General features: G+C 42.1%; 1 protein-coding gene across 3 annotated transcripts; it reads left to right on the forward strand.

Annotated features, from left to right (window-relative positions):
• The first annotated feature begins 2,007 nt into the window (after positions 1 to 2,007).
• On the forward strand, positions 2,008 to 9,509 carry SMCO1 (single-pass membrane protein with coiled-coil domains 1). Of its 3 annotated transcripts, XM_045540031.1 has the most exons (4): positions 2,796 to 2,820; positions 3,036 to 3,038; positions 7,809 to 7,956; positions 8,692 to 9,136. In XM_045540031.1, the coding sequence occupies exons 1-4, from the start codon at positions 2,796 to 2,798 to the stop codon at positions 9,134 to 9,136; spliced, it is 621 nt and encodes a 206-aa protein (XP_045395987.1). The 3 variants fall into 3 exon arrangements, 2 of the variants coding, with proteins under 2 accessions (XP_045395986.1, XP_045395987.1); XM_045540030.1 differs by lacking the exons at positions 2,796 to 2,820; positions 3,036 to 3,038 and adding an exon at positions 2,601 to 2,765 and having other exon boundaries at positions 7,807 to 7,956; positions 8,692 to 9,509; XR_006732679.1 differs by lacking the exons at positions 2,796 to 2,820; positions 3,036 to 3,038; positions 8,692 to 9,136 and adding an exon at positions 2,008 to 2,059 and having other exon boundaries at positions 7,807 to 7,855.
• Positions 9,510 to 13,805: the final 4,296 nt, after the last annotated feature.

Below are 13,805 nucleotides of genomic sequence, written 5' to 3' on the forward strand. Positions count from 1 at the left end.
TTCAATTCCATTCTTATACTGTCTACCTGAAGTCAGATCTCACAGATTAAGGGCTTAGTCCCATAAGATTGCCCTTATTAAAAGAAAACCCATTAAATTTAACAGAGTTTAATTGACCAAAGAATGATCTGTGGATCAGACATCCCTCAAAACCAGAACAGAGAATGCTGGTCTGCAATGAGGTCAGACAGTGTTTATGGACAGAAAACAGGAGAAAGGTAGAGACAGCTTGATTTTGATTGGTTACGCTCAGTGTTTGCCATACGCATTTGCCATTTGAACATGGTCTGATCAGTTAGCTGCGTGGGATTGAAGCTTGGCTGCTGTGATTAGCTGAGACTCAGCTACTTGATGCAAAAATATACTCCAAATTAGGCTTTCAGTTAGTTTACATATTAAGTTAGGTTGCAGTTCCTTAAGTAAGGACTCAAGTACAGAGGCATCCTCAGGCCTAATTTAGTTCAACTTAACATCCTCTACTTCAGAAGCCAATCACAAGTAGTAGGTTGTCATGTATACATACTTCTCACCTACCAGCTATAAATCAGAGTTCCCACTACTCTCTCCTTGGATTGAACTAATTTGCTAGGACAGTTCACAGAATTCAGGGAAACACTTCCATTTACTGGTTTATTATAAAGGATAGTATAAAGGATACAAATGAACAGCCAGATTTAGGGATGCATAGGGCAAAGTATGGGGAGGCGTGGAGCTTCTATGCCCTCTCTGGGGGACCTCCTACCAGGACCTCCGTACATTCATCTACTGAGAAGCTCATGAAACTTCATTATCGAACACTTTTTATGGACCTTAATTTCTAGTGCCCTCACCCCCCTGGCAGGAGGTCAGTGGGTGGGGCTATAATAGCTTTGTCTTTCTGGTGACCAGCCCCATCCATAGGCTATCTAGGCGCCCCACCCTAAATCACCTCATTAGCATAAACTCAGATGTGATCTAAAGGGATCATTATGAATAATAAAAGACATTCCTATAATTTTCAAGAGTTCAGGAGCTTTGTGATAGGAGCAGGGACAAAGACCAAAAATATTTCATACTATACCACAACATCACTGCTGGATTAATTTTACAGAACCAGTAGCTCACGTATGTCCAAACTCCTTACCAGGCTATCTAGAAGCAGCCTCTCTGTTGTAATCCTTGTTTACTGCTCCTTGCTGTGTGTCCTCCTTACTTGAGGACAAGGATTTTACCTTACTCATCACTGTTTTCCCAGTGCCTAGAATAGTGCAGTTCATTCAATCATAGGTTTTCCCCATTCAATTCATGTTTCTGCTGTTCAGTGCCCATCTCTATTGATATGGGGGAAATTAAAAAACAAAAGAAAAAAGAAGACAAAAAAATTTATGGTGTTCAGTAAATATTGAAAAAATGAATAAATTATTTAATAAATGAACAAATACATGACCTGGCTCTTAGCAGTTTAAATGTTGCTGTTGTTTTCTTTTTTTCACTTCAATCTTTTGCTCAGAACATACCCACTTATTGTTCCCTGGACACATCATTTACTTTGCCATCTCTGTGATTTTGCCCACACATTTCTCCAGTTTGTAATATCCTTCACATATTCTCTGATAATCAAAGACCTATATTTTCTTTTAAGGTCAAGCCAAGGCTGGGCGCGGTGGCTCACGCCTGTAATCCTACCACTCTGGGAGGCCGAGGAGGGAGGATGGCTCAAGGTCAGGAATTCCATACCAGCCTGAGCAAGAGCGAGACCCCGTCTCTACTAAAAATGGAAAGAAATTATCTGGACAACTAAAAATATATATAGAAAAAATTAGCCGGGCATGGTGGCGCATGCCTGTAGTCCCAGCTACTCGGGAGGGTGAGGCAGAAGGATTGCTTGAGCCCAGGAGTTTGAGGTTGCTGTGAGCTAGGCTGATGCCACGGCACTCACTCTAGCCTGGGCAACAGAGCGAGACTCTGTCTCAAAATAAAATAAAAAAAAGGTCAAGGCAAGACCCATCTTCGGTGTGAGCACTTCCCTAACGACTCAAGGTTTCAAGGAGCTACTCTCTCATCTTTTATGATTTTTATGGTATGTTCCTACTCAGCACACAGCATTTTATATACTTTTTCTTTTTAAGTATATGTTCTATCTCCCCAATTAGATTTTATATTCTATAAAAACAGGAATGCCTGTTTTTATATTCAATGTCTAATCTGATACTAGAAACTGTCAAGAAATATTTAGCAGTTCCCAATGATTGCTAGTTAGATTTTTAGCTTTGATATTGTCATCATCATAAAAGATCTGGGGCACTCTGTAAACCCAATTTAGGTTGTAACTGAATAATGAAGCTCTTAAAATATGAGAGTAACATTTACATCAAATTTAATCCCAGTATATGTATACATTTGTATATCTGTGTATGCATTTGCCAGAATACGCAGTCATAATTTTATATGGTAGTTGATCTATGTTGATGTACTATGGCTCAATTTTCAAAGGCAAATGTTATAGCGCATTCCAGGACACCTGTGTTTACACTGGCAGTCACTTGAAACTATATTTGGATGTACAAGCTATTAAAAGCTTCTTGTACTGAGTGACCTTTCAGGCAGAATTGAGATCCAATGCTCAGGCTACTGCTGCCTGTTGCTGAGTAGAAAACAGCAGAAAACCCTGGATTCAAACATCTCTTGGGTTTTTGTTTTGCTTTGTTTTGTTTTCTTTCATTTTGCCTTGAGAAGATGAACAATGAAACCACAACCCTGATGTCCTTGAAGGAGGCAATGAAAAGGTTGCTAAGGGCTACAGGGAGGGAGCGAGCATGGGTCTGCCATTCTGGGAAGAGGGTAGATAAGAAGAATGAAGAATAGCCACAAGCAAAGTGCTACAGACATACTAATTAGAATTCTGTCTGTGTAAAATTGGTTTAAGTCTTCCAGGTCCAAAAAATATGTAAATTAAAGAAAAATCTGCCTCCAGGTACTGTAACTCCATTCAACTTATGCATGTGATAGATGCTGGGTTTATAAAAATAAGTAAAATGTGGTTTTTTCCCCTCAAGGAGGTCATAGCCTGTAAGAATGACAGAAATATTCAAAAATACTTAAAATGTAATGTGATTAACCTTATAATGGTGATGTTCCTGAAGGGATGTGGGAACATGAAGGGAGAATCTATAAATTTTGCCTTTAACACTAGGAAAAGAAACCCTTCAAAGAGGGACATTCAAGTTGGATCTTAAGTGCAAGTAAGAGTTTATGAGGAAGAAAAATATGGGAAAGAATTCTAGGCTGAGCAAACAGTACGTATAAGCCATGTGTAAGCTCGGAGTCGCCTACTGTATTCAGTTAGCAGCTAGATACCTCACATAACTGCTGACTAGGATGTGTGACAGGACTGGCAAAAGATGGGGCCAAGGGACAAGGGCTTTATGATTCTTGCTAAAGAAATACGATGTGGCTCTGAAGAGATCACTGGGCAAGTCAGGGTGGCATAAAAGGTTTATAATCAGCTGAATTACCTGATCAGAATTGTCTTTTAGAAGAATGTGTCCGGAGGATGGATTGGAGACTGAAAGCAAGGGTCCAGTTAGGCTACTGTAATCCTAGGTCCCAGTGAAAGATTATGTGAAACTGTTAGAGCCGGTTCCCCTTGGCCCTGGGAACGGAAAGACAGAGTCACTGAGGCTGCAAAAAGGCAAAGGAGTTTTATTGACTAGCTCGAGCTAGGGTCCAAGCCCCGAGCACTAACGCAGTGGTCTCTTTCCATGGGCAGGAACCCCGAGTAGCGGGGGCGCATGTCTTTTATACCTTTTTTTAGCAGAGTAGGTGCAGGGGGCGATGGACCCCCCCCTTAATCCATTTGCTCTTTCAAAAGTGGCTGATTGTCTTGGCTCCTGATTGGTTGGTTTTTTTTTTTTTAAGTTGCGGGACAGGCTTCTGATTATGCCTTGCCCTTCTTATCTGGTTAATTGGTTGGAGGGCCCCTGGACTCTCCAGCCCTTTATCAGCAAGGCCTGTTACAACCATCGGGGCCTGTTACGGCCGTCTCGGCTCCACTTAAGCTAGGTCAGCAAACCATATTTACAGAAGCAATTAGCATCTGTTAGAATCAAAGACAGCACACTTTTTTTTTTTTTAAACAATTCCCGTTCTTCAAAACTTATTTAGTGGAGTGGGGACAAGGAGAAGTGGATGGATTAGAGAGACGTTAATGGGGGGAAGGAAAAAAAGTTGAGAATTATTCTGAGATTTCTAGTTCAAGCAACTGGATAGATGGTGAGGTATTTAACTGAGCTAGGAAATTGTAAAAAACAAACTGCGGTCAGATTTGCATGTTGTTTCAGATTTATCTGGAATGGTCTGGGAATGTCCTTTGGTGAGACGATTTCAAAGAACTGCTGCAATTGTAAATTTTTATGCTGATTGACAAGCTAGAGTTCAAGCTAGAGATGACCTATAAGCAATACAATCTTCAACGCTGTTTGAGGAAGGCATCTTACCTTCCAAGAGCAACTGCATTTAGGATTCACTGTCCTTCCTCCAGACAACCTGCTGGCCCCACCTGCTGCTCATAGCACCTCTGACCTGGGTTTCCTTGGTTTCTGCCCTGCTGGCCACCCTCCGAGCCTTCAAGGCAGTGGCGTGCTTGGGGTCCCAGCCCGTGGGAGCTGAGAAAGGGCCGCTTGAGCCCAAGAGATCACCCCGGACAAAAGTGAGAACCCCATCTTACTAAAGTATCAAAAATAAAAACTATTGTGTGAAAAAGAAAATACAACCTTCAAGGTCTAAAAGTTAATACAAACAGTATGCCAGTCGACACGGTTTTGACTTGTAGATACAGATTGCTGGTATATCAGGTCATGCAGATTAATACTCCTACAAAACACACATTCCATACTGAGTCTTGTTTATCTGTAAATAAATCCAAAGCAGTGAGAAAATTCCCCCATAGTAATTTCTGAAGATGGGGGCTAGTAATGGGTTCAGCTTAGGACCCAGATGGAGATGTGCAAAACTTAGTTGAAAATACAGGTCTAGAGCTTGGGAGGATGGTAGTATCTGAAGCTAAATAAGCCTTGAGAGAAATTGAGGACCAAGAAGAAAAAATGGTCAGGAATACAGCCCTGGACAACCACAAAGGCATTCAGGTCATTGGGGTCATAGAAGCTTGGGGAGGTGGCATGTGTGTTTGTGCATCACTTGCTTCATGGAAGACAATGTGGGTGGCTCAATAAGTGAGTTATGTTGCTGCAGTTCTTTCTGGTTAACTAGACATAAATGGTGCCACGGCACCCTGTGATGATCATGGCTATTTAGAGCTACTCAAATGCCCATTTTGGGTTACACAGCTCAGCATCTCATTCGAATCACAGATGTCAATCATATCAGAAGTATTTTATTACTTCTGCGTAAGGCCTTTGCTAGGTATTGGGGGACAAGCATAAAGATATCTTAGAAATGGTCTCTGAGCTCTTCCCACCAAGAACTTACAATTTAGTTCATGAAAAGCTAACTCTAAAAATAAAGCAGAGAGTGGGGAATGATGGGTGGTAGAAGTAGTCCCTGTGAGAGAGGTCCCGGAGCAAGGACATCTCCAGGTAGAGAGGGGATTCAAGAAGGCATGGAACTTGGGCTGATCCTTCAGAAAGGATAGGATTTGGACAGTTAGAATAGGGTAGAGGCCGGGTGCGGTGGCTCACGCCTGTAATCCTAGCACTCTGGGAGGCCAAGGCGGGTGGATCACTCGAGGTCAGGAGTTCAAGACCAGCCTGAGTAAGAGTGAGACCCCGTCTCTACTAAAAAATAGAAACAAATTATCTGGCCAACTAAAAATATATAGAGAAAAAATTAGCTGGGCATGGTGGCACATGCCTGTAGTCCCAGCTACTCGGGAGGCTGAGGCAGTAGGATCGCTTAAGCCCAGGAGTTTGAGGTTGCTGTGAGCAAGGCTGACACCATAGCACGCTAGCCAGGGCAACAGAGCGAGACTCTGTCTCAAAAAAAAAAAAAAGAAAAATAGAGTAGAAAAAAGTCACCTTAGTATATACCGGTCCCAGCACTAGCTAGCTTTATGACATTACATCTCAATCTTTTTGAGACTCAATTTAAAGAAATTGAGTAAAATAGTAAAAATAACTGTTTTACTTCTTATGGTTGTGAGAATCAAAGTAGTATTTATATAAAATATTCTTTAGGAGTTCAAGACCAGCCTCAGCAAGAGCGAGACCCCGTCTCTACTAAAAATAGAAAGAAATTATCTGGCCAATTAAAATATATATATATAGAAAAAATTAGCCGGGCATGGTGGCATATGCCTGTAGTCCCAGCTACTGGAGAGGCTGAGGCAGTAGGATCGCTTAAGCCCAGGAGTTTGAGGTTGCTGTGAGCTAGGCTGACGCCACGGCACTCACTCTAGCCCGGGCAACACAGCAAGACTCTGTCTCAAAAAAAAAAAAAGAAAGTTCTCTTTTTTCCCTAGTTTGCTGTTTTAATTTTTAATCATAAATAGATATACAGCCTTATCAAACTATTTTTCACATTAATTAAAATCATTATATTTTCTACCTTGATCTAGTGATATGGTGATTTACACAGAATGATTTTTAAAAAAATTTTTTGAACCATCTTTACATTAGGGGGCTAAATCTTACTTGTTTGTGATGAATTATGATACGTTGGATTTAATAGACAATTATTTGATTTAGGACTTTTGCATCTTCATTCACAAATGAAATAAACCTATAAGTTTCATTTCTTGTTCTTAAAAAAATAAAAAATAAAAAAATAAAATATTCTTTAAAGTATAATACAAAGACAAGTCATGGCAGATAATTCAAGTAATTAGATGATTCAAAAGTCTGGCAATATAAGGAATGAAAGGACAAGGATGATGGCTAAAGGAAAGGGCAAATGAGAACATCTGTTCCTAAGTTTAAATTTAAATAGTTGCCCAGGCTGGATGTGGTGGCTCAGGCCTGTAATCTCAGCACTTTGGGAGGCTAAGGCAGGAGGATCGCTTGAAGAGAGGAGCTGGACACCAGCCTGGGCAACATAGTAAGACACTGTCTCTGTCTCTACAAAAAATAAAAAAATTATCCAGGTCTGGTGAAGTGCGCCCACTCAGGGGACTGAGGCAGGAGGATCATTTGAGCTCAGGAGTTCAAGGCTGCATTGAACTGGGATTGGGTCACTGCTCTCCAGCCTTGGAGACAGAGCAAGACCCTGTGCCTAAAAAATAAATAAGTAATTATTACCCAAATTTGGTAGTGGCTCTAAATCAGCAGTCCCCAAACTTTTTGGCACCAGGGACTGGTTTCCTGGTAGACAATTTTTCCACGGGCCAGGGTAGGGAAAGGGGTTTCGGGATGATTCAAAAGCATTATATTTATTGTGCAGTCAAACCTCTCTGCTAATGATAATCTGTATTTGCAGCTGCTCCCCAGGGCTAGCATCACCACTTCAGCTCCACCTCAGATCATCAGGCATGAGATTCTCATAAGGAGCAGGCAACCTAGATCCCTCGCATGCACAGTTTACAGTAGGGTTCGGGATCCTATGAGAATCTAATGCTCCTGCTGATCTGAAAGGAGGCAGACGTTATGAGGTGATTCGAGTGATAGGGAGCAGCTAGCTGTAAATACAGATGAAGCTTTGCCACCTGCTGCTCACCTCCTGCTGTGTGGCCTAATACGCCACCAGTACCAGTGGGTGGTACTTATGGCACCGAGCTTGGGGACCACAGTTCTAAATAATGTGTTGAGCCTTAGCTTAAAGCAAAACCTTAGTTTTGTCCCCTGACCTAAATTAACACTCAGTTGTTTTATTCTATAGAGTAGACCACAAACTGCAAGCTTTAGAAGCACAGTTTAAAGAACTGGACTTCACTAAGGATAATCTGACACAGAAATTCGAACATCATAGCAAGACTCTGGCAAGCCAAGCAGCCCAAGATGAAATGTGGACAGCAGTTCTGGCACTCAAGTGAGTATCGACTGAGAAATCAGTGGAATTCTGTGGCTTTGTGACAGCTTCCAGTGGTCATTCCAAAATTGAATTTATTTTTTTTTTCTTTTTGGGACAGAGTCTCGCTGTGTTGCCTGGGCTAGAGTGAGTGCCGTGGCATCAGCCTAGCTCACAGCAACCTCAAACTCCTGGGCTTAAGCGATCCTACTGCCTCAGCCTCCCCAGTAGCTGGGACTACAGGCATGTGCCACCATGCCCGGCTAATTTTTTCTATATATATATTTTAGTTCACCAGATAATTTCTTTCTATTTTTAGTAGAGACGGAGTCTCGCTCTTGCTCAGGCTGGTCTTGAACTCCTGACCTCGAGCGATCCACCCGCCTCGGCCTTCCAGAGTGCTAGGATTACAGGCGTGAGCCACCGCGCCTGGCCCAAAATTGAATTTCTTAATATGGTTCCAACAATGGATTGTGAAGAAATTACATTTTATTGGTTTTATTTATTCGAAAAAGATTAATTTGAGCAGGCACTGTGGTGGATAATGTAATTCCCTTGCCATTGAAGAACTTATAGTGTAGGTGGCCTGAGAACTCAGCTATCCACTTTAGTGCAGACTGTAAAACAAAAGCAAGTATTTCTAAATCACAACAACTGGTTCTCCTAGTGAGTTTGTATTGAGTTATCCTAATAGAATTTGTTTTCTTTGTTCATAAAGTGTTCAACAGCTTAAGAAGCTCTCCATATTTTTCATAGGTTCACTTCAATGGAATTGAATATTCTATACAGCTACGTCATTGAAGTACTTATCTACTTGCACACTCGTGTGCTTGAGAAGCTGCCGGACCTGGTGACAGGTCTTCCCACCTTAGCCTCTGTCCTTAGACGAAAAGTCAAGAACAAGCGCATTAGGGTTGTGTGGGAGTCTGTCCTGGAGGAGTGTGGGTTGCAAGAAGGAGATGTCACAGCACTTTGTACCTTCTTTATTGCACATGGTAACAAGGCAGAACACTATGCTGCTAAAGTGAGACAGATGTACATCAGGGACGTCACATTCATGATTACTAACATGGTAAAGAACCAGGCTCTACAGGATGGCTTGCTGAAGGCTGTTCAGATCATTGAGAAGGGCAAAGCAGTGAGGACTACTGAAGAGCAAAAATCATCCCTGAAAGAGTTGATACCATCAGTCAAAAACTAACCTGTCACACTATGACCCAGTGATTCCACTTCCAGTAATTTATTTTGCAAATGGCAAAAAGTATGCTTAATTTATATATTATAGGCTTATTTTTATAGCAAAAAGCAAGACAAATTGATATAATGGATATTTTCCATTTAGCCATATAAAAGAATGAAGAAGCTCTTTGTGTAATGATATAAAGTTATCACGAAGATGTACTGTTGTTTTTAAATATTTCCAACATATGTTGTTAAGTGGAAAAAGGGGCAAAAACGGAATGTAATGCATATTAGTTTATATATCCATAAACTTCTTCAGCAGAGATACATAAGAAAGTGATAATATTAGACGTCTCAGAAAAGAAAACTAAGAGGCTAAGGGTCAAAGAGAAAGTCGTTTCATTGTTAATCCATTTTGTATATTTTGAATTTTGAACCATATGAATGTATTACCTATTAAAAGACAAACAAAAAAACACCTAACATACATATAATAATGCTTATAAATTATATGTTGATGTATATTTGCCCTCTAGTACAGTACCATAATTATTTATACTGAAAAGGGAATTCTCACACACTGACCACTTACTTATAACATTTACTGGACATCATATGCCATGTGCTAGGTGCTGTGAATAACAGAAACATTCAAAAATGCAAACCCCAGCCTCAATGCAAGGATTAAGCACTGATGCTTTATTTGGGAGGAACAAATTCAGCATAGCCAGAGTGAGGTAACTTGGTAGAAGGAAGTTCAGTAGAGAAGGATATGAAGTAATACGAGGTGATGTGTTTGTGCCCTTGCTGGCCCCTCCTTGAAGATGAGCCACAAGAGACATAACAGTTGTTCAGCAGACACACCCACTCGGTCTTGTTCTTCTCCAGACATACTGGAGGAACCATGCCTTTGGAAGGAAGAAAAGGGAATTTATCTGCTGTGCTTGCTCAGTCTACTGTTTTCAATTGACCAAAGTTACTCCATTAGCAGTGACCCCCTATATTTCCAACTTGCATCATCAGGTACTCCCAACAACCACCGAGAAGCCAGCCCCGGCATTGTTCAGAAATGGTAGAAGCAGCCAGAGATTCCAGAAATGCAACTGGTCAGTCCCAGGCTGAGCAAGTGATTACAGGTACAGAAAGACAAGGCCAAGGAAATGCGAGGAGGCATATATAATATACCCATTACCCAAGACTTAGGCACTTTAAGATAGAAATCAAAAGACTTCATTAAGTGATTCACCCAGCTGTTCCTCACCACCCCACTGGTATTCATAACTCCTCAAGGCCCCCTGGAGTTCAACCTAAAGCTCTGAGCTAGGTCCTTGTCCCCTTTCTTTCCGAGGCCCATCTATACAGATTCCAGTTCTGATTTACGAACTCAAAATCATTTCCACAGGTTAAGAATAAGGAAAAGACTTTAATCATCATGTACAATTTCAATAAGAACCATGGCAATTCTAAGTAGATTTAAATGAAAAGTTGTTTAACATATTAACTACATGGAGAGTTTTTCTAGTTGAAAAATCTTTAAGTCATGCAGGATAGAAAGAACAAAATAGGGAATGATGTGCACAGTAGAGACCTCAAGGCTCTACACGCTCCAGGCACAGTTCCCGTGTAAAAGTCCACAGGGACAGTATGAGGGCCCCCACTAGGGTGTCTCCGGCTCCTTCCAGGGAAGTCCGTGGAAGTGGGCCATGCTATGGGTGGCAACCAAGACTGGGGTTCCTCTCCTTCCCCGGTTCCTCTGTATTTCAAACCTTGGTTTTTAGCAGCTTCCGGGGACGGCCTGGGCTGCAGGAGGCGAAGCGCGCGTGTGTCTGCTCACCTCCGCAAGCGCGGGCCTCTCCTGGCTGGTTCAGGCGCCACTGGATCCCGCTACCGGTAGCATCTGCCTCTTCTTGGGGTAAAAGTAGCTCCTTTGTGGTTTCAGCCTTTGGCTCTGGGGCATGTGGGTCTCGACAGCGTTTTTGCCCCTTCTCAACTCGGGGAATCGTTCCGTGCCCGGCGTCAGCCCAGCGCGGCAGCCCGCACGCATCAGCGGCACCCACAGTGCTGCAGGGCGGAGGGCACCCGCAGGAGCGGCGACTCAGCGCCTCGAAGTGATCGAGCGCCCAGGCCCAGGTTTGCTCTCGGTTCAGGCCCGGCGGCATGTGGGGCTCTGGACCGGCCCGACCCCAAAACGGCTCTTCCAAGGTCGGTGGAGGGAACTCCATGGCTTCAGCTGCCTAAGGCTTGACCAGGCCGGGCCAAGTCGCTGGACTAGGAAAGGGCCAATGACTCAATCGGTTACTGACTGTGAGTTTTTAAAGCGTTCTGTTACATACAGGAAGTCAGATATCAAAATCCCATTATGCGGGGATCAACACTCATTTTTCTTGCAAATTGCTTCAGAGGCTGATAGGATTAAGGTGAAAATTGTATCATTCTGGGTCAGGCGGCAGTGGCTCACGCCCATAATCCTAACACTCTGGGAGGCCGAGGAGGGAGGATCCCTTGAGTTTAGGAGTTTGAAGTTGCCGTGAGTTATGATGATGCCACTGCAAATTGTACCATTCTGGAAGTCGCTATGGAAATTCTGGGTCTTGATGGAATCTGGCAGTAGAAGGGTGGAGGGTGACAGGAAGGGTCCAGTTGTTGACCTTTTGCATTCATGATGGAAAGTCTCTCCGTTTCAGACAAGCCTAGACAAATTACTTTACTAGGCCTAATTCTTTTCACATACGTGAGAGGCATTGCCTTGCTTTAGTGATGAGACTCAGTGAGGTTGTATCATAGTCCCAGAACACAAAGCTAGTTCATGCTAGAGCTGGACTGAGAACCTACGTCCTCAAGCATACATAACAGGGACTTGAGTAGAGTAGTGATTAGGATGAATTGAGAAAAGGAGAGTTCCATGCCCACTTAAAATTGTATTTTTTTCTATTTTTGTCCAGATTACCTGCATCAAAAGGACATTCAAATTTGCTATGATTTTCATACCTACAAGGCAGATGGGTTGAGTTAATGTCACATTTTCAATAGCTTCTTTTGCAGGACCCCTATCTTTTTAAATGTAATTGTATGCATTCTATTATTAGTTATTCCCCTTTACCTGCTCTACCTTCTCCCACTGCAATCCCTCCCATGTTATATTAAGGGTATTTTTTCTATCAATTAGTGTGTTGGTTAATTTTAGGTGTCAGCTTGGCTAGATTGAGGATTACCCAGAGAACTAGTAAAGGATTATTTCTGTGTCTGTGAGGGAATTTCCAGAGAAGATTGGCATGTGAGTCTGGACAAAGTGGGGAAGCTGCCCTCAATGTGGGCGGGCAACATCCAATTAGCTGGGAGCCCAGATAGAACAAAGCAATTTCCTCTCTCTCCTGGATCTGGGATACATTCTTCTCCTGTTCTTGGACATCAGAACTCCAGGCTCTTGGATATTTAGACTCCAGCACTTATACCAGCCAGCAGCCCTTGAGTTCTCAGGTCTTCGGCCTCAGACTGAGAGTCACATCGTTGTCTTTCCTGGCTCTGAGGCCGTCAGACTTGGACTGAGCTGTGCTACAGGCATCCCAGGGTCTCCAGCCTATAGGCAGCCTGTGGTGGGATTTCTCAACCACCGTAATCACATAAGCCAATTCCTCTAATAAATCCCCTCTCATATATCTATATCTGTATTCTATTGGTTCTGTCTCTCTGGAGAACTCTTATACAGTCTTATATAATTTATTATATAATAATGTATCTATAATTTATTATTTGTGTGCATATATTTTCAATTCATGTAAAAAATATCAGGTTATATATCTTGTTTTATTCAGCATTTCCACTTATCTGTGGGTTTCTAGTATCTTTATATGCACATTTCATCTGCTACTTCCAACTCTGGCATATTAGCCTCTGATGAGCCTCTGTCACACTTTACCTCTCCAGTGTCCCACAGTGGACACTCAGATTGCCACTAGTCACCATCACCACATATAACAGTCCCTTATGGACCTGTGAGAGGATTTCCCTAGGATATGTACCAATGAGCAGAATTGTCCCATAGTCCCATATATAAACCTAATTTTACTGAGCATTAGCAGATTGTTCTTTAGGATGAATGCAGCATTTACTCTCAAACAATAGTGGCTGTGGAGACATTGGTTGGATACATTCCCGACAAACACACGGAATGGCCCAGTATTGTAACATTTGTTAGGGGCTCTGTGGTTCTAAAGAGAGCGGCTAGCACGGTAGCTGCCCGATTCAGTGTTTTCTAATTTCTAACATTGTCTCTTTTCGTGAGTCAGTTTCCAGTGTGGTTTTGAGAATCATTCCCTAATATTCAGTCTAAAATATGTCTTCACCTTTCTATCAGATTTTAAGTTATCTTTATCTTCTAATAAATCACTCTGTGCTTAAAAAAAAGAAATCAAAATGTAGGAGTTAAATAATAATAAAACTTACAATAAAAATCACTATCACTAGGCAATATAAGATTGGGTGAATTTAGAAGAGGGGCATCATGTGTGATGGGGGAAATACGTTCTGGAGGAAGTGCATTAAATTGATCTTTGAAGTAGGCGAAGCCACAGGGCTACCCATTTAGGATGAATTGAGAAAGCAATGGCATGAAAGCATGAGATTTGGATGACAGAGAATAGAGAATAGATCATAGCTAAATGTTTAAAAGAATAACGGGAGGTTCCATG

Source organism: Lemur catta, chromosome 1 (assembly GCF_020740605.2).
Source record: "Lemur catta isolate mLemCat1 chromosome 1, mLemCat1.pri, whole genome shotgun sequence".
In the NCBI taxonomy this organism is placed as follows: domain Eukaryota; kingdom Metazoa; phylum Chordata; class Mammalia; order Primates; family Lemuridae; genus Lemur; species Lemur catta.

Bases quoted from the DNA above. Each gene is read 5' to 3' on its own strand.
- SMCO1 (XM_045540030.1), top strand. From the start codon at position 2,716: ATGAACAATGAAACCACAACCCTGATGTCCTTGAAGGAGGCAATGAAA. The intron at 2,766-7,806 runs GTTGCTAAGGGC...TTTATTCTATAG, and splicing joins TTGAAGGAGGCAATGAAAAG to AGTAGACCACAAACTGCAAG. The intron at 7,957-8,691 runs GTGAGTATCGAC...TATTTTTCATAG, and splicing joins ACAGCAGTTCTGGCACTCAA to GTTCACTTCAATGGAATTGA.